This window comes from Anomalospiza imberbis, chromosome 8, assembly GCF_031753505.1.
Source record: "Anomalospiza imberbis isolate Cuckoo-Finch-1a 21T00152 chromosome 8, ASM3175350v1, whole genome shotgun sequence".
In the NCBI taxonomy this organism is placed as follows: Eukaryota; Metazoa; Chordata; class Aves; order Passeriformes; family Viduidae; genus Anomalospiza; species Anomalospiza imberbis.
In genome coordinates this window covers 31,343,855-31,362,135 of record NC_089688.1, presented here as the reverse complement: position 1 = coordinate 31,362,135, position 18,281 = coordinate 31,343,855, and the positions used below count along the sequence as shown (strand labels likewise).

The 18,281-nt window shown below is 43.8% G+C and overlaps 1 protein-coding gene across 1 annotated transcript; it reads right to left on the bottom strand.

Moving 5' to 3' along the window:
* Positions 1-111: 111 nt before the first annotated feature.
* Positions 112-2,316, bottom strand: LOC137478403 (deleted in malignant brain tumors 1 protein-like). Its single transcript, XM_068198288.1, has 3 exons — positions 1,166-2,316; positions 777-806; positions 112-393 (listed from the first exon to the last, which is right to left on the bottom strand). The coding sequence occupies exons 1-3, from the start codon at positions 1,554-1,556 to the stop codon at positions 314-316; spliced, it is 501 nt and encodes a 166-aa protein (XP_068054389.1). The 5' UTR covers positions 1,557-2,316; the 3' UTR covers positions 112-313.
* Between the last annotated feature and the right edge of the window lie 15,965 nt (positions 2,317-18,281).

The following is an 18,281-nucleotide window of genomic DNA, read 5'->3' as shown; positions in this document are numbered from 1 at the left end:
GCTGGAAGTCAACCCTCTCCAGGTTCTTTCCAGTGGTGCCCAGTGAGGGGACAAGAGACCATGGACACAAACTGAAACACAGAGGGTTTCCTCTGAACTTCAGGAGATACTTTTTTTCTCTGCAAGGGTGACTGAGCATGGACACAGGTTGCCCACAGAGGTGGCAAATAGCCAAAAGCCCTCTGGATATGGATTTGGGAAGCCAGCTCTGGCTGATCCTGCTTTTAGCCAGGGGGTAGGACCAGATGTACTTCAGAGATCCCTTCCAACCTCATCATCCTATGATTCTGTGATGCATAACTGAGGGCAGAAGCTAGTGCAGCCACACAGCTCCTCTGGACATACCTGTTGTAGTCCGCAGCCTGGTGGGCATGAATCTGGAGACAGCAGGTGCTGCAGGGAGAGAGCAGCAGATGAGCAAGCAGTGTTTTACCTAAGAGGATCATCCCGCTGGGAGTCCCCCCTCTCCAACGGGAATCCCGTTGAACCCCAATGAAAACCAAAGCCCACAGTCAGCACTGCAATGTGGCAGGACTGAGATGGCTGCAGTGCCAGCACTTGCTCAAGGGCATCCCCACTGCAGTGCCATGAAGACCAGAGCCAAACCTCTCCCACAGAAGAAGTGGCTGTTCAATCCCAAATGATCCCAAAGCAATCCCACATCTCCCTGAATGTTAGGGACATTAGCCAGGGTCTGTAAGTACAGCCTACACAGAGCATCCCAGAGAAAGAAAACCCCATGGAAAACCCATATATAAACAGAAATCTCTTGTTACCTGTTGCTGGAGTCACTGTTATTCCCGAGTCTGGAAGGAGAAAATCAGAGGATGTGAGGCACTAGGACTGCTTGGCTCCCCTTGGACCATGTATTTAATTTCATGGAAAGTTATGGAGGGACCCATGGGGAGGATGGCCTGACTAAAAACCATCCCTCTCCTCACACCCTGCTCTGTGCAGGAGTGATGCCCAAACCTCAGATTTCCCAGGTACAGTCTGCAAACATGAGATTGATGCTCCCTCTGAAACACCCCCTCTGCATCAGGCACGTGGACCCACGGCCTGCTGCTGCCCTGCTGAGCGTGGAGCAAGGGCTGGGCAGCCTTCATCCCACCTCAATCCAGACGGATTTTCTTCAGGAAAATGCCACCAAAACACAGACACCCACCTGAGCATATGACAGAAGCAGCTCCATGGTAACAGGGACTGTACTTGTATGTGTAGGGGCACTGCCACACGTAGTTCTCATTGCCCGTACAGTTCACCTCAGTAATCATGTACGGGTACAAGTTGCTCGGAGGGAAGGGGTACATGGCTGCGAGAGGGAAGCCACAGCCCAGCTGCCTGCACACCACTGTGGCATCCTGCATGTCCCACAGGTAGCCACACACCTTCTCCCAGGCTCCGAAGTAGTAGATCTCCACATTGCCTGCACACCAGTTGGGCCCATCGTTCAGCCTCAGAAGAAGATCTTTGAGAGACACAAACCCCTTGGTCAAGCCAGTGGTGTTCTGGGTCCAGGGAATGACACCCCACACCCTCTCTGGGCATGGCTGCATCCACCTGCAGCGCAGCCCAGGGCTGGAAGCCCATCCTCAGCTCCCACACTGTAGGATGGAGAGGCTGGGGCAGCCGGGGCAGGCATGTCGCATCCCTGTGCCCAGGGCCGTGACGAGAACCCTGGCAGACAGACTCACCATCAAATATGATTGGAACTGTGGAGGAGAAGAAGCAGGGAAAAAAAAACACAGAGAGCAAGAGAATTAGGACAAATTCTCTGGGAGCTGTCACTTCCTCCAGTGAGTCAAGATCCCACTGAAGGGCACAAGTGACAGAAGATCTTTTCCATTCTAGCAAAGAGGCTGGTTGCTGGAGGGCAAAGCCATCCCCAGATTCCTCCAGCCCAGATAATTTACTTCTCCCCATCCCCACCCTAAAGAAAATGTGAGCTTTTTAATCATACTAAATTCTTCCCAACAATAAACACCATCTCAAAAACATAAATCTATCACTATTGTAGAAAGTAACAATCCGATAAATTCTACTTACTAGTCGTGGAGTCAGTAGTTATTGGGGGTCTTGTTGTTTCTAGAGAAGAAAAAAATAAGATAGCATATGTGAAGGTTAACAAGGTAAATTTAACATGCAACTTCCTCAAACCCTGTTTCAGTCTCTAGCAATTTGCAGCCAACAAACTTTAGATCCAGGAGATTTCTATCTATTTCAGTCAACCTCAGCAGCATTTTCTCCCAATAACCATCAACACTCTTTGTGAGCCCACCAAAACCTGCAACTGGCCCAGAGAGTGCCTTGAAGTGGGACCAGATTTCTCAGGTCACCCAGCCCCCTGAGCTGGAAGAATGGACAGGGAGCAGAATGAATCCCCCATAATCCAAGGGAAAACCTGTACACCGCTTGGATATTCACAAGTCTGGATGGGATCCACTCAAGGGAGCTGGGGGGACTCAGCCTGGAGGAAAGAAGGCTCAGGGGGAAGCTTATTGCTCCCTACAGCTACACTGAAATGAGGCTGAAAAGGGGTCAGTCCCTTCTCCCCCATAACCAGGACATGGCCTCAAGTCAGACTGGAGATAAGGGGAAATCTCTCCCCGGAAGGAACAGGCTGCCCAGAGCATTGGTGGAGTCAGCATCCCTTGAAGGGATTTAAAAGACATGTAAATGTGGCACATGTAGACATGTAAATGTGTGGGGCTGCTGGGTTAACAGTTGAACTGATGATATTAAAGGTCTTTTTCAGATGGAACAATTTGATTCTATCCAGCTGGTTTCAGCTGACCTGATCAGGAGCTGATAGCTCTGCTACTGATATAAGAATAGGCTGTGAAAAACTGCCTCTTTCTCCAAATCGAGCAACAAAAACCTCAACAGAAAGGAAGATGACATAAAATATCTGGGGAGGTAGTCAGAACAAGGCCAGTGACAAGGGAGGCTGCACATCTCATTTTTTTCCTCGAGCACAGATGCAGGTAAAAAGGCAGTCTCCAAAAGCTCCCTATCCCAGGATCTGCTGACGTTCCCACCACATCTAAGCTACCTCTCATTCCCTTCCACCTCCAACACCACTGATTCCATCAACACCACGCGGCTGGTTTCACTAACTGGGTCAAAGAAGGTTTTCCCTGCTAGGGCTGATGGAAAGCCTGCAGGTGGCACTAAGACATCTGAGGTGTCCCTTAGGACAGGGCTCTGGCACACGGAGAAAGGTGATCTCTTTCCCGGTGTTTTTTGATCAGGTGACAGAACCAAACCTATAATCAGAATTAATAACGGCATTTCATATGAGTCCTGCTCTGTCCCTACCCAGGTGACTGAAAAGCAGTCTACAAACCTGTATTCAGCCAAAATTTGTACTACAAACCTGTATTCAGCCAAAAATTGTCTGTTTAAACCGTGGATGACTTTGCTCTGGTATTCCAGACATACTCAGAAATCGCTGCATTTATACAACCTCCACTTTCAACCTGCCTTTATTACCCTAAGCTTTTAACCCAAGCAGTGATTTAACTAAGCTGTTCATTGCAGTGATGACTCTCATTCTTTCTGTGAGAGGAGCTACAAATATTCAATTACATGCTGTGTTTTAAGTGCACGTATGTGCTGCCATGTGGATTCTACATGGGTGCATTCAGCATCTGGGACCCCAGTCTGAAGGACACTGACTACCCTGGTATGTTGGCTACCACTGGAGTAGCAGAGTTTTCATCACCCTGGAAGAGAATATTTAGCAAGGCCAATCCTATAAACAATGTGCATTTTTATATAACTTTAAAGTTATCTGTTAGAGGCATTTTTGTTGGAGAATATGCTAGTGTTAACACAAGAAACAAAACCAAGAAAAAAAACATGTTGAAGGAACATTACATGAATTAAGTAATGAGGACAAGAAGTTTGCATGCACAGGATCCCCTAGTGGGACTGGCAAAGGGATGTCAGGGGATTTTCAAGGGAGTGGATTATCTCCAGCTGCTGATGGGGATAAAAATCCTACTGTGTGGACAGCCTGAGAGGTGGGAATATGCCCTCACTAATATCATGTTTGGTAAGACCTGTGACATTGGCTCTCAAACTCACAGTCTATGTGTTTGTTTGAAGTGATTTCTGGATGCAGAAGATCCTGACAGACACAAATGTAATTTATTCAGATATTAGGAAACTTTCCAACACATCCCACCATGCTGCTCCTCATACATGCAAGGCTTTAAATCTAAATTAGCTGGATGGTAATGAAAGGATTAAAAATCAACTCAGTATTTTACAGCTGAACATCAACATCCCAGCTTAGTTTTCAGTATCATTAATTTCACATCAAATATTTATGGAGACAGCAAATAATGGGGGCATTAAAAACCTGAGTCTGGAAACAGCCCTGAATGTGATTTATTTCTGCTGTGTGTGAGGGAGTGTGTGTGTAAGCATGGAAAGGGAAAGAAGGTTTTTGCTTTTAGTTCATTAGTTCAAGTCAAGTTCATTCCAGAACTTTACACCTGAAAGAGGAAGTGAGTCAAGATCCCACTGAAGGGCACAAGTGACAGAAGATCTTTTCCATTCTAGCAAAGAGGCTGGTTGCTGGAGGGCAAAGCCATCCCCAGATTCCTCCAGCCCAGATAATTTACTTCTCCCCATCCCCACCCTAAAGAACATGTGAGCTTTTTAATCATACTAAATTCTTCCCAACAATAAACACCATCTCAAAAACATAAATCTATCACTATTATAGAAAGTAACAACCCGATAAATTCTACTTACTAGTCGTGGAGTCAGTAGTTATTGGGGGTCTTGTTGTTTCTAGAGAAGAAAAAAATAAGATAGCATATGTGAAGGTCAACAAGGCAAATTTAACATGCAACTTGCTCAAACCCTGTTTCAGTCACTAGCAATTTGCAGCCAACAAACTTTAGATCCAGGAGATTTCTGTCTATTTCAGTCAACCTCAGCAGCATTTTCTCCCAATAACCATCAACACTCTTTGTGAGCCCACCAAAACCTGCAACTGGCCCAGAGAGTGCCTTGAAGTGGGACCAGATTTCTCAGGTCACCCAGCCCCCTGAGCTGGAAGAATGGACAGGGAGCAGAATGAATCCCCCATAATCCAAGGGAAAACCTGTACACCACTTGGACATTCACAGCTCTGTGGGGCTGGATGGCTGTTTACACCTGAAAGAGGAAGGGGTGGAAAGACAGCAGCTGTGGCAACACTTTTGATGTTTTTCCATCCCTGCATACAGGACGCAGCAGCAGCTGCTTAAAAAGAAAGGTTTTGTCTCTCCCAGCACCAGGCTAACACCCTGCTCTGTCAGGGAAGTCTCACCTGGAAAAGGGAAAAGTATTTTTGGAATATAAAAAGCCTATTTCATCCTGTTTGAAATATCCCCCCTCCCATCAGACCCACTAGTATTTGCATTGGTCCACAAAGGGATGGAATTGGCTGGGCAGATCATTGACTCTGTAACCAAATTAAATTACACTCCTAACAGGAATTAGCCTATGGGAAATTAAACCTATAAAAAATGGCAGTAATTTCCATTATAATCTAATCAAATGCAAACCCCACAGTTTGTACACCTCACCCCCTTTAAAATAAATATGAATTTAGTCCAGAAAATACTTATTAGTCTTTAAATCCATTATCCCAATATAAAGGAGTGGAAAATGTTATAATTGGCTTTGCAGTATATTCATTTTAATTTCCTTTACTAAGCTCTTTACAAAAAAATGATGGGAAAAAAATTAAATTCATTAAGCAATTTTGATAGCATTGATTTGTTCAGCTCATAGGTTTGACCTGCTCATGGTTTTCAAAAAATCTGAGCCATGCTGACAAATCTTATTTTACCATTAAATCCCTATGTTAGCCCAAGGTGAAATAAAGCTACAAAGGTAATCAGAAGTGAGGCTCTTTACCTGCATCCACCTGAATGTGAAGTATTACCATCACCATCCAAGACAAGATCCTGGTGGCAGCCATCTCCTTGGAGCTCCTGATGCAGGAGGACACCAGAATTTATAGGCAGACTCACCAAAGGGTGCAGCTCAGCAGCCCAATCTCTTGTTTCTGTAGCTCAATACCACATTCCCCACTGGTCTCACTTCCCCAACTTTCAAGGCCACATGTTTGATTTGTAAACCAATATTTACAGCTTCCTGGTTCTACAGGAGGACAATACCTGGCATCTGATCCAGGGAAAGCAGAGATCAGAAGTGGTTGCAGTAGCTGCTGTTTTTCCACCCCATCCCTCTTTGGCTGTGGAGTTCTCTAGCTGTCACTTATGTAACTTGTCCCTTTCTTGGGTTTGAGCTGTATCTGAGCCAAAGCTGCTTCTTAGGCTGGTGCAAAATGTGATTTTTTTTTTTTGGGACTGAACATGTGGAAGGGTGGGACTACAGTGGGAAACAACCCAAGGGCTTATGGAAACCCTTTGTACTCTGTCCTAAGAGATGTCACAAAAACATGCAGTAAAAGTGAATACATTCTTCTTTTTCTGTTCTCCCCCTGTTCATCCCTCAGTGTGCTCTGTCCTCACCAGGGCAACAAGAGTTAGGATGTTTAAGCTCTGCAAGTTCATCAAAAGTAATCTTTTGACTTTTGACACAAACCCAAGCCAAGTGGTCATACACTGATCATTGTTAAACTGCACAAAACCTTCCCAGAGAATAAGGGGTCTAAGTCTGGGAATAGGGGCAAATATAGAAAATAAGTGAAAATTCACCCCAAATTCTCTATTTCTGAAGCTCTTAAGAAGTTGGCAGAACTCTTGACACAGTTATGCCCTGAGATTTATAACAGATTTAAGGTAATAGAAAAGTAAGGGCATCCAATGGAACTTACAATGGATTTTTACAAAGAGAAAGCATCTCAGGTCATGATAAATTTTCAGTGGATCCAAGCGCTCATCAAAGAACACAGAAACTACTTAGCCTGGAAGAGCCCCTGGTCCAAGCCTCAGTTCAAAGTAGGGTTATATTCAAAGTTCAATCAATCTTTAAAAAGTCTCAGGGTGTTACTAAGTTGTACAACTCAGAATTCTGCATTTTCTTTTCTAGACAGAAAGTGCAAAAACTTCTAGTAGATAAAAATTTGACATCCTGGTTGTTCCTGCTGTTAGTTTTGGATTTATTACTGATTGGCAAACAAATTACTTCTCAAAAACTCAGGATCAGGTTTCTTGTGCCTCCTGAACCATGCAATGCAACAGTCCTGGTCAGCCAATGACCAAACTCAACTTCACACAGCACAGGAGAGCCAAAGGACGATCTAAAGGAGAAAGGAGGCACAAACTCCATTGTGAGAATGGGGGGAGAAATGAAAGGATTAGTTTGTTAGACATGCAAACAGTTGGTTGACACTGTAAACATGGGGAGACCTTTATTCTCATGGCTTTGCAAGGCAGGTGGAGGAAGTGGTCTTTTGGAGGGACTGGAGGAAGTAAGGGTTGTAGCTTGGTAAACACATTGGGGCAGCTGTTGCAGACCTGGAGAGATGAAAGAAAAATAAAACCAGACTAAAACCATTCAAAAGTCAATGAAAATTGATACTATTTGAACACAAAAAGAGAACATGTGAGACAACCCGCACTCAGGGTGACTGGTCCACACAGATCCCAGTGGCAATCAGCACTGCATGGCCATCCTACTCCAGGACTGGCATTCTCTGTGTGGAGCACAGCATCTCGGTTCCCCAGATAAAAAAGAAGCGTGGTGGATTGCCTTTGGCTGGCTGCAAGACACCCACCCAGCCCCTCTCTCATTCCTCCTCCTCAACAGGGCAGGAGGAGAAAAAAAGGTGGAGAAGTTCATGGGTTGAGGTAAAGATGGGGAAATCACTTACTGTCACATGGAAAACAGATTCAGCTTATAGAAAAATAACTTGATTGCCAATTAAAACAGACATGTATAATGAAAAACACACACAACTGAAACAACACCTTCCCCACTCCCTCTTCTGCCAGGCTCAAGGTCACTTCTTCATTCCACTGCTGTCCTTTCCCTCTCTCTGAGTGGCACAGGGGGCTGTGGTGAGTCCATGGCAGTTTGTCACTGTTGCTCTGTCCTCCTCACCCTTTTTTAATGCTCCATTGTGGGTCCTTCCCCTGGGCTGCACTCCTTCAGCATAAACCAACAGGATAATCCAGCATCAGCTCTCCATGGCCACAGCTCCTTCAGGAAATGTCCTCTTGCTCCAGCACAGAGACCTCTGTGGATTGTGGGGACATCTCAGGTCTGGCACAAGGAGAACCTCCTCCTCCTCCATCTCCTCTAATATTGGTGCTCAAAGGGCTGTTCATCATGCTTTCTACCCCAAATCCTAATTTCCTTCATGGCATTTTGTACTTTCTTAAATACAATTTAATAACTAAATAAAACTCAGCCAAGCCCTGAGGTGGGACTGTTGCAGAGTTGGCTGGAACACACTAAAGCACCAGAGTTGCTGGGACAGTAGTCAAGACACCAGTTGGCACCTGTTGAACCATCCCCTCTATTTAATTTCATTTGCTTCATTTGCAGTGGTCACTACCCTGACATTGCAGAAAAAAAAAAAAAAAATCACAGAATTTACAGAATTCACAGAATTCACAGAATGACCAGGTTGGAAGAGACCTTCAAGATCATCGAGTCCAACCCAGCCCCAACACCTCAACTCAACCCTGGCACCCAGTGCCACATCCAGGCTTTGTTAAACACACCCAGGGATGGTGACTGCACCACCTCCCCGGGCAGCCATTCCAGAACTTTATCACCCTTTCTGTGAGTAAAAGAGCCAGCAGCAAAATGGTGCTCTAGTACTGACCTGGTATTTTGCACCAAATGATGTTTCTTCCCTCCAGGTGGCATGGTTGATGGAGTGGGGGATTTTCTTGACTCTTGGCTCATTTAACCAGAGCTGGAACTTGATGGGAATGTGTGGAAACATTAGTTTCAGTTTGCATCCATGCTTCCTTTAAAAGTCAACTATACAATGAAATGCTTGTCCTTTGGATAGGAGAAAGGATGCAAGTTGTTCACACTTTTTAATTCATTATTATAAGCAGTCAGCTCCCACTAACTCCTTCAAATTCAACTGATACCATAACTTCTATTCTAGCATCAGTGATGCTTCTCCCCTACAACAGGGCATGGCAAGGGCCAGAAAGCAGGTACCAATCACTCATCCCAAGCTGAAATAGCCTCCATGGCACACAGCTCCCTGCTCCCTGTCCACTCTCCCCATCCATTCCCTTTCCTTGCACCTCCATGCAAAGCTTTGTTTGCACAAGTGACACCAAAGCAAATTGTAGGGCAGGAATGGTTTCATTGCATCAGGAAATCAAGATTTATGATTGAGCTGTGTTTGCTTGGGATGGTGGAGATTAAATGATTTAATCTGATACTGGACACAGCCTTGCTGCCTGGCCGTGGGAACACCAGTTCCCTCCGGATAGGCCTCCTGCACTTGGTTCCATTTCTCACTGGCCACTAAGTTACAAAATTGTTCCTTAAGTACAGTGGTGTATCTGGCAAGGAGAGAAACCAGGCTGAAATTGACTTTCCCTGTAGAAGGCTTGCTGGCACTGCTCTGTCCCTGTCATCTCCAGCTGCTAGGCTCAGCCCTACAGCCCTCCCCCTGACCCTCTGGAGATTCCCTCTGCACCCCTTCAGTTCTCCTGATGTTCCTCTTCTTATCCAGCTGTGCCTGTGTTCACCATGGATGTCTGAGAGCCTGTGCACAGCTGGAACAGAACCAATTAAAGATCTTGCAAGGCACCCACAGAGAAGTCACCACTGCAGACAAACACACAGCCATGTGGCTGTGGAGGTCTCCTCTCTTTGTTCCTCTTGTATCCTCTCTCTCCTGGCTTGCTGCTCCTTTCCCAGCCCACTCCTCTCTGCTCTCCTCCTGTCTCCCTCACCCCCAAGAGGAAATGACTTTGGATCCACACCAGCAGCTCACAGGAGGGCAGAGAGGGTTGTCCAAACAACTCGCACCTGGTGAGTTATGGGTGAGAGCATCCAGGTAAGCAGGTGGGGCCTGATCTCCATGAGAGCCAAGAGCTGTATAAGGAAATCATTTTATTCTTGTGATACTTAGGATCTATGACATTCCAGAGCAGTAGCCATTCTCCAGCCAGGAGTAGAGTTAAAAAATAGGGAGAAAAAAGGCTCAGTACAAATTCAGGCTGAATTCAGCAAAGAAATCCATTTGACCAAAACACTAAAGTGTATAAAATTTATGTTCTGGGCCTATCATAACAAGATGTTTCAAGTAAAGTCATAGAAAATTGAACCAATCTATTATTTAAAGCTTGAAGAACCTGAGAGCCTGAGAAACAGTTCCTTTGAGTCAATGAAAGATTGCAGCTGAAACATTTATTAGGTAACCAGCTCTGCTATTTTTGAGTTGCTCTCCCATGTTTGGAAGAGATGTTGAACTGCTGAGAAAATGAGAGGATTTGGGATTATTTGGGAAAAGCACTAGGCAGATGAAAGGACACCTGTGCCTTGTCTCATTTTGTGCTGCTCTTGGTCGCACCTCATCTGCTTCCAACACTCCTCCCTCTCCCAGACCTCCACTGGCTCCAACCCACCCCAATTAATGAACACCAACCTCTTTGAACGCAACAAAATTTGTTTACCAAATATGAGATAAGAGAAATCTTTGACCTTACAGCGAGGGGACATCATGCAGAACAGGAACTCTTTGATCCCTGTTTGCTTTCTGGTAGCGGATACCCCAATATTTTACACACCATGTCAGAGCACAACATATTCCTTTGTATGAACATAAAGTCACCACTCCTTAAACCAACACACTCAGGCCAGCAGCTGTGCAGATTGATAAAGGGTCAACGGCAATGGAAAAATAAATGAAGAATATAATTTTTAAGAATATCCTTGTCATTAGGATCTCTTAACACCCAAGATCTACATAAGCAGCTACTGCAACAGAGACAATAGTGAGACCTAGAGTAGGGACTAGGACTGAGGTTTCCACACTTTCAAACAACCTTTAAAATTGCAGAAAATTGCTCCTTACCCTGCAATTCTCTGTGCCTGGCACCACAGAGGTAGAAGCAGAGACCTCTCTCACCCTGGCCACCTGGTAATCAGGTGTTTAGATTGGTTTTCTGGGATGAGATTGATGGATTTGACCTGGGACATATTTTTTTGCTGAACAGAATAACTCTTAAGCCATTTTAAGATGGGAAACACCCGTGCTCAGAGAGAAAATATCTTCTGCTTTCCTCTCTTAAGTACCCTCATGTGGAACTCACTGATATCTGCCACTGTTTCAGACCTTTTTGTCAGTTGTTAAATGTCCCAGTCTCAATAATTAAATGCAAATACCTCCAAAGTGTGTGGCAACTGATGCCAGCAAGAGATAAGGGAAGGGCAGTTCAGCTTCCATCCATCCCAGATCTCCCTTGGATCTTGCCTTATGTTTGTTGAACAAATTTGATCTGTTACCCAACAAACAGTAGAAACCGAAAAATGCGCTGCTGTGATTTGCAGGAGGAGGGTGGGTCTGAAAGATTTTATTGTTTGCTGAACCAAGAAAGGAAAATAACTAGTGGAATGATCAATTAAACCACAATCCCGTGAAATTTCACTGAAGAGCAAAACGTTACCATAAATTTAAGGATAACCAGAAGCACTTGACAGCTATCACAGCTCAAAAATTTACATTTACTTGTAACTAAGAGCTCCAGACCCAAAGTTGGTGTTCATGCTCACAACCTGTCACGAGTCCCTTTACCCCCCGAAATGCTAAAATATTTTCTTTTGTCATTAAATAAAGTTTAACACTGCTATCAAACAAATATTGACAATCTTTCCACGTAGTTTCTCACCCACTGCGTAAAGAAACAGTGGTATTTATTATTAACACATACTTTTCCCTATACAGTTTGGCCAGCTTCCTAAACAATCTATCCCACCTCCCACCTGGTTTTGAATTTAGGACAATGGTATCATTAATTCAGCTGGGCTGATCACTGCTGGTTATAAACCTTGCAGTGCTGCCTCCTATTCCCAATATGGCCTGTAATTGCATCAAACCCTTCTGCCACCCTGACAAAATAAATAAGACCACAGCCAGACTAAAAAACATCAAAGCCAAGGGCATTTGTGTTAAAAAGGAGAGAGACTGTATCCATAAAGTCTTTTAAAATACAAAAAAAGAAAGCACAAAATGTCCTTCATGAGGGGAGCAGCTGTTTGACCAGCACAGACACAGGACTCAGTTCTGCAGTTGTATTTGAAGGCAAAACTGACTTCCAGCACCAAATGCCAGAAATTCAGACATTTAGGGCTGTATCCTGGGAGCCTCCCACTCAGAGATCCAAGCAGGTCCCTGCTCTGAGGGACCAGGCACGAGCCCCAGCTGCAGCCTGGCACCGATGATCCCAGTAGAGACAGCCCCAGCTCTCCACTCCTGCACTGCCATTCCACAGGGGGTTTGGGATCACATCAAGGCTCTTTTCTCTGCCTTAGGTTTCTGTGCCATTTCCCATTCCTTGCTCTTCAGAGCCACTGCCCAGAGTCTGGAAATAATTTTCTGTGGCCATTGTTGTAAATAAAACAATTCTATTTCTTTGCTGAAGCAGACTCTCCTGGAAGCACAATTTCCCTGCTGTGGCTGAGGTTTGGCAAGGATCTGATCCAGAAACAGAAAATGCCCTAAAGCAGATCCCAACCAGATTGCAAGAATTACAGCCTCCACTTTATAAAATACATACAGGCAGCTCATCACAATAATGAAGTGCCAGGCAAAACTTGGAGGCAAAATCCTCTCAGAAAACCACGTTTCTTATCAACAGCCAGCCCTGCCACCTTCCTCAGTGCACCAGCCATCTGTTCAGCATCCTGCTGAACTGCTTCACTTTCAATGACACCTGAAACACCAGGGCACCTTTTCCACATTCCCATTCAGAATCTCCCACAGAATGGCTCAAACAACAGAAAAAGGAAAAATTCCTGTCATAACAAACACAAGGCTGTCTCACTCCTGTGAGCTCAGTGCTGACTGTCCATCTTGTTGGCTTTCTGAGCAGTGCCCATTTCCATAGGAGAACCTAAATACACTTCTCTTGGGCATGAGCTCACCTTAGAAATCCTCTATTAACCCTTCTGAGTCCCTGTTGCCCAGGAGAAATGCAGGCAAAGAAAACAGACTTAAGGAAATGAATTGCCATAGATCAGATTTTATTTGTGGGCATCCCGAAAGACAGAAGCTAACCTCATTTGAAAGACTGCATTTTTGTTCAAAATATTAATAATTTTGTTAAGTGCAAATGTTTGGTAGGTTGCAGTAGCTTTTTTGTCCTGCAATGAGTACAAGTTTCAGGTTTTAGTAATAACAACATTGTTAATGTAATATAATTTGTGTATGTCATTTTGGATCAAGGGGTTTGCACAGGCAATTATCATATTTGAATGTAATGAATAATGGTTGATTCTAAATAACAAGATTTACAATTACATTAACATAGGTGGTTACTAGCATGTTATAGTCACATGAAAGTTATATTAAATTTATGTAAAGATTCGCCTGTGGTAACACCTGGTTATGATGACATCTGGATTGGGGAAGATGAAATAATCAACCCTTTCAATTTTAGGAATAAAGCTTCTACCACTTCTGTTTAAGCAAGTATGAAGCACTTCAGTGACGAAGATGAGAAAGCACATGATGTCTTATTCAATCTTCAGGCTGTAATTTCAAACCCTCCCAGACTGAAACCAGAGCTATAAAATAAATATAATCCTATATAACATCACTCCATGCTAGTTACAGATAAATGCAGTGCTCCATCTCCTGAGTCTCTTTACTCTCTCCTATGCTGCAAGTGATGCCCTGTGGCCAGACTGGGCACCTAAAAAAGGATCTGGACCAACTGAAAAGATGTGTCCAGTAATGAGGACAAGGATAGAAAATGTAACCTGAAAGAGAATAAAACAATCCCTGAGGACAATTGTCTTCTGTCTTCAGAGACATTGTGCTGAGAGTGGAGCTGCAGCATCCAGTATTTGGGTACCAAAGCAAATGACACTCTGAACATCTGTGGGTTGGGATTTGCTCTTGTTTCTTTTTCTGCTGGGCAGAGACAATGTTGAGCAGAGACCTTTGGCTTTTAATTGAAAAGGAAGAAAACCACTGGTCTGTTCTTCAGGCAATAAAGCCAGCCCTTTGCAGGACTGAAAAGGTTTGCAGCGTCCCTCAGTGCTCGCAGGAACTCACTGCACAGGCTGGAGCTGATCCCAGTGGAGCTTTTCCTTTTGCACAGCCCTACCTTCTCTGTGGAAGTGCTTTTTCATTAAACAAACAAACATTAAAACCCTTTAGCTGTGGATAAATAAAAGCAAAATGATTAGACTGCTAAACAAAACCAAGATGCGTGTCATAGCTTCAGTCTATCATCATCCTTTACATGGCTGCTTATGTAAATGAAACATTTTCACAGTTTTAAACCCTGCACTGTTACATGAATAAAATATTGATCTCCCACTAACCACACTGGTGAAATGAAGCATTCTTTTGCCAACTCCTCTTCAAAAGGAAGGTTTCCAATCAGGATCCCAACCTCCAAGTCAAATGCTGATTGAGATGTGAGGTAATGTACATTTATTCCTCTGTTAATTACAGTTGGGTTTTATTACAGGTTTATTTTGCACCAGAGAGTGGCAGCTAGAGCTCCTTTTCTGTTATATTTGCCTGTTTCTGGTTGATTTGCAGGTTGGTGGGTTGATTTCTTTTTCTTACAAGTGTAAAGAATTTTCAAACAGTCACAGTATGCTGAAACATTCTAGTTTTCCAAATCAGACAGCCAACTCGCCTTCCTTGCCAGACACATGAACTTACTGGAGATGAGATGCAGACAAAATCTACTTTTTCCTTGCCAGAACTGCCCAGCTCCTTGGAAGATTGGAATAAATTTTTATGAGGACAGCTTTCAGCACTTCTTTCTGAGCAGACACTAAGTCCAGACTTCCATGGACATCTTCTTTTCCCCCTGCATCCCCCTCCTCCTGCAGGAGGTCACCCCCTCAGCACAGCCCCACACAGCACCAGCAGGCAGTGTCCCAGATCACAGTGACAACGTCCAGACTCAGCTTCCACAGAGGTTGGGGATGAGTTTTTAGCTTCAATTCGCCCTCTCGTGGATTTCCTGTCCACAGGTTCTTATGAACAGGCTGTTCGCAGAAGCTGTGGCTCTCCCATCCCTGGAAGTGTCCAAGGCCAGGTTGGACACTGGGGCTTGGAGCAGCCGGGGAGAGTGGAAGGTGTCCCAGCCCATGGGACTAGATGGTCTTTAAGGTCTCTTCCAACCCAAGGTATTCTCTGATTCTATGAAAAATACCATTTTTTCCCTGGAGGACTGGAGCTGTGGGGTCAGGCCCAAGGGTTGCTGTTCCTCTCTCAGCTTTCAGGGACTTTGGGAAGGGCTGTCCAGGCAGACACAGCAAATCTGACAGTCGCTGCATGGACACAGCCTGAATCACAGCTTTCTCAATCAATAACACCCCACAAATGTATTTTCCTCTGTGGAGGGCTGGTCTGCACCATTAGCTCCATTTCAGAGGGGAAAGGAAGATTACACTGCACTGCTGTTAGCACAGTCCATCTCCCTCAAATATCCACATGGCAAACTTTCTGAAAATCACTGTGGTCTCTGCATAAACACTGAACCGAAAAGGAATGAACAGAAAAAATATTTCATTTTCTTCTCCAGCATGTTATGCAGTATTTTCAACTCCTAAATTGAATTCTTTACCACATTAAGTAAATTTGACTCGTATGCTTTAGCTCTGACTCATTTTCCTTCTAATCAGTTGCTAATTATTACCCACTTCTTTAGAAACTTTATGGGGACAGTGCCATGACTACTAAACAAAACCCTGAAAATTGGAGGAAAACTTCCCAGCAGATGTAGATAGGTGAAATTGATGTTTCTTTCTTTACTTTCTCTGCCCAATTAGTCAATTTACATATGCACTGGTTTTAGCAGTAGTTTTATGCAATAAACAATCCTTAACTGATCAAGTTAATGCATATTTACAGAGGAATGGTACAAAGAGGCTGAACTGGCTTAAATCCTGGGGCCAGAGTGTCCAGCTCTGACTTCCCTGCCAGCATCTTGCACAAGAGATGGGGTTTGGGGGTTGAAGGGACCTGAAAAGGACTCACACAGTGACCTACCATCACACAGAGCTGAATTCTCACTGCACTCATCATTCGCTGCTCTGGATTAGTGAAAAGGACTGACACAGTGACCTACCATCACACAGAGCTGAATTCTCACTGCACTCATCATTCACTGCTCTGGATTAGTGAAAAGGACTGACACAGTGACCTACCATCACACAGAGCTGAATTCTCACTGCACTCATCATTCGCTGCTCTGGATTAGTGAAAAGGACTGACACAGTGACCTACCATCACACAGAGCTGAATTCTCACTGCACTCATCATTCACTGCTCTGGATTAGTGACTTCTGCCTTCATCACTTCTATGTACCTGCTGGGTATTTGCAGCTGCAGTTTTAATCAGTTTAATATATAATCAGTACAGTTAGTTCTGCAGTACTTTTCTGACATACAATAAGAACCTCTCTATAATCTAATCATGCCTTACTAACGACCCTCTCACCATAGTTTGGAAAGATGTGGTTTTAAAAATACCCTCAGCTACCTTAACACAAATACAAAATAGTTTTAGGTAAGGAGGGGAAAAAGAAAAGAAAAAAAAATAAGTCCTCTGGCAATGAAATGACAGGATTTTACTTCTTGGCACCTAAGCCACAGAAACCAGACAATTGTTAGTCACGACCATTTTTTATAGCTCAGGACCTTTCCCTTATGGAATAAGTGAACTTGCATTTCGAAACTACCTCCAAGTGTAGCACACGTAGCCATCTACTCAGCATCACACACAGCCATGGAAATGGAAACAACTCCAGTTTCCATTTCAGATGCTCCAAAATACTGAAAATCAAGCCAGAATGTCCAATTTCCCTGATATAGCATCCAGCACTTCATAAAACTTCCAGGAAACTGATATTTAAACAACTGTGCCAAAGTTATTCTGTACAAAGTATTTTCAAGTACATTTTGGAAAGAACTGTCTGCTGAAGCAACAAAGTATAGAAACCATTCCCATCTATAACCCCATACATCAAAAATACATGGTAATTAATTGTATTTAAAGAAAAACTTTGCTTCTGCATCTCTACTTATCGTTAATCTTACTTCAAATATTCAAAACTCATTTGGAGAATACTTTGATTGTAAGAAACCATCTGGGTAGCTGCATGGTTGGATACAAGTAAAGCAAATTCTAAATATTCATCCATACGATATTCATGTGGTTACCAATATCCACTGCACAGAAATTAATTACAAATTAACAAAAGGTGAATCAGAAAACCCCTTTCAAAGTGAATGGCTGCAATATGAGACCATCTCACATCCCACTGGATGGAGCTCAGGGCTAGATTGCTGGTCAAATATTTCACTAATCCCAGTGACTCAGGAAAACCATTTACAGAATTTCATTTGCTTCTTTCCTAATGCCCACACAAAGAAAATTAATGAGTTTGCATATTAAGAGACCACAACAACAACCAACAGCAACAAAGAGAATCAATCAACTCTGCAAATTGTGCAAGCACTTGCTTTGAAATAAAAAGGCAGATGAAAAATAACTTTGGTTTTAAACACAATTTCCTGGCTTTGGGGCTTTAGTTTAACTTTTGCTAGTAGGGTTAGGTGGAGTACTAGAGAAGGCAGGTGATTTTTAAACTCATTTTTGCTGAGAGCTGTGCGTTACCACACTGTGCTACACAGGGCACAAATGGACTGCAAAACATATCACCACTTCAACAGCGAGCTGGAACAATAATCAACATCAGCAAGATGAACTTGCAGTGCAAAGATGCTACAAAACACTTCTGCAAGAGCATTCTTTGCATTTCTTGAGCTAGAAAGACTGGCAGTGCTTGGCACTGCAGTTTTTTGGCAGATTTTCACACGTGTGATTTTCCACAGCCGTGGCACAAGTTGGCAATGAGGTGTTCCATCCTGTCAGGAGTCAATACTGCACTGAAAGGTACACTGCAGTTAATTAATGCTACACTGTGTAAATTTACAGTGATCCAGGTGAGTAAGGGCAGGCACTGGCAGCTGGGGATACAGAGGCTCCTCAAATTGGGATAAACTGAAACAGAACTGAAATAGAGCTGGGAGGAGGAGCACTGTCAGGAATCCAGCTCTCGAGGATTTATTGCTGCAT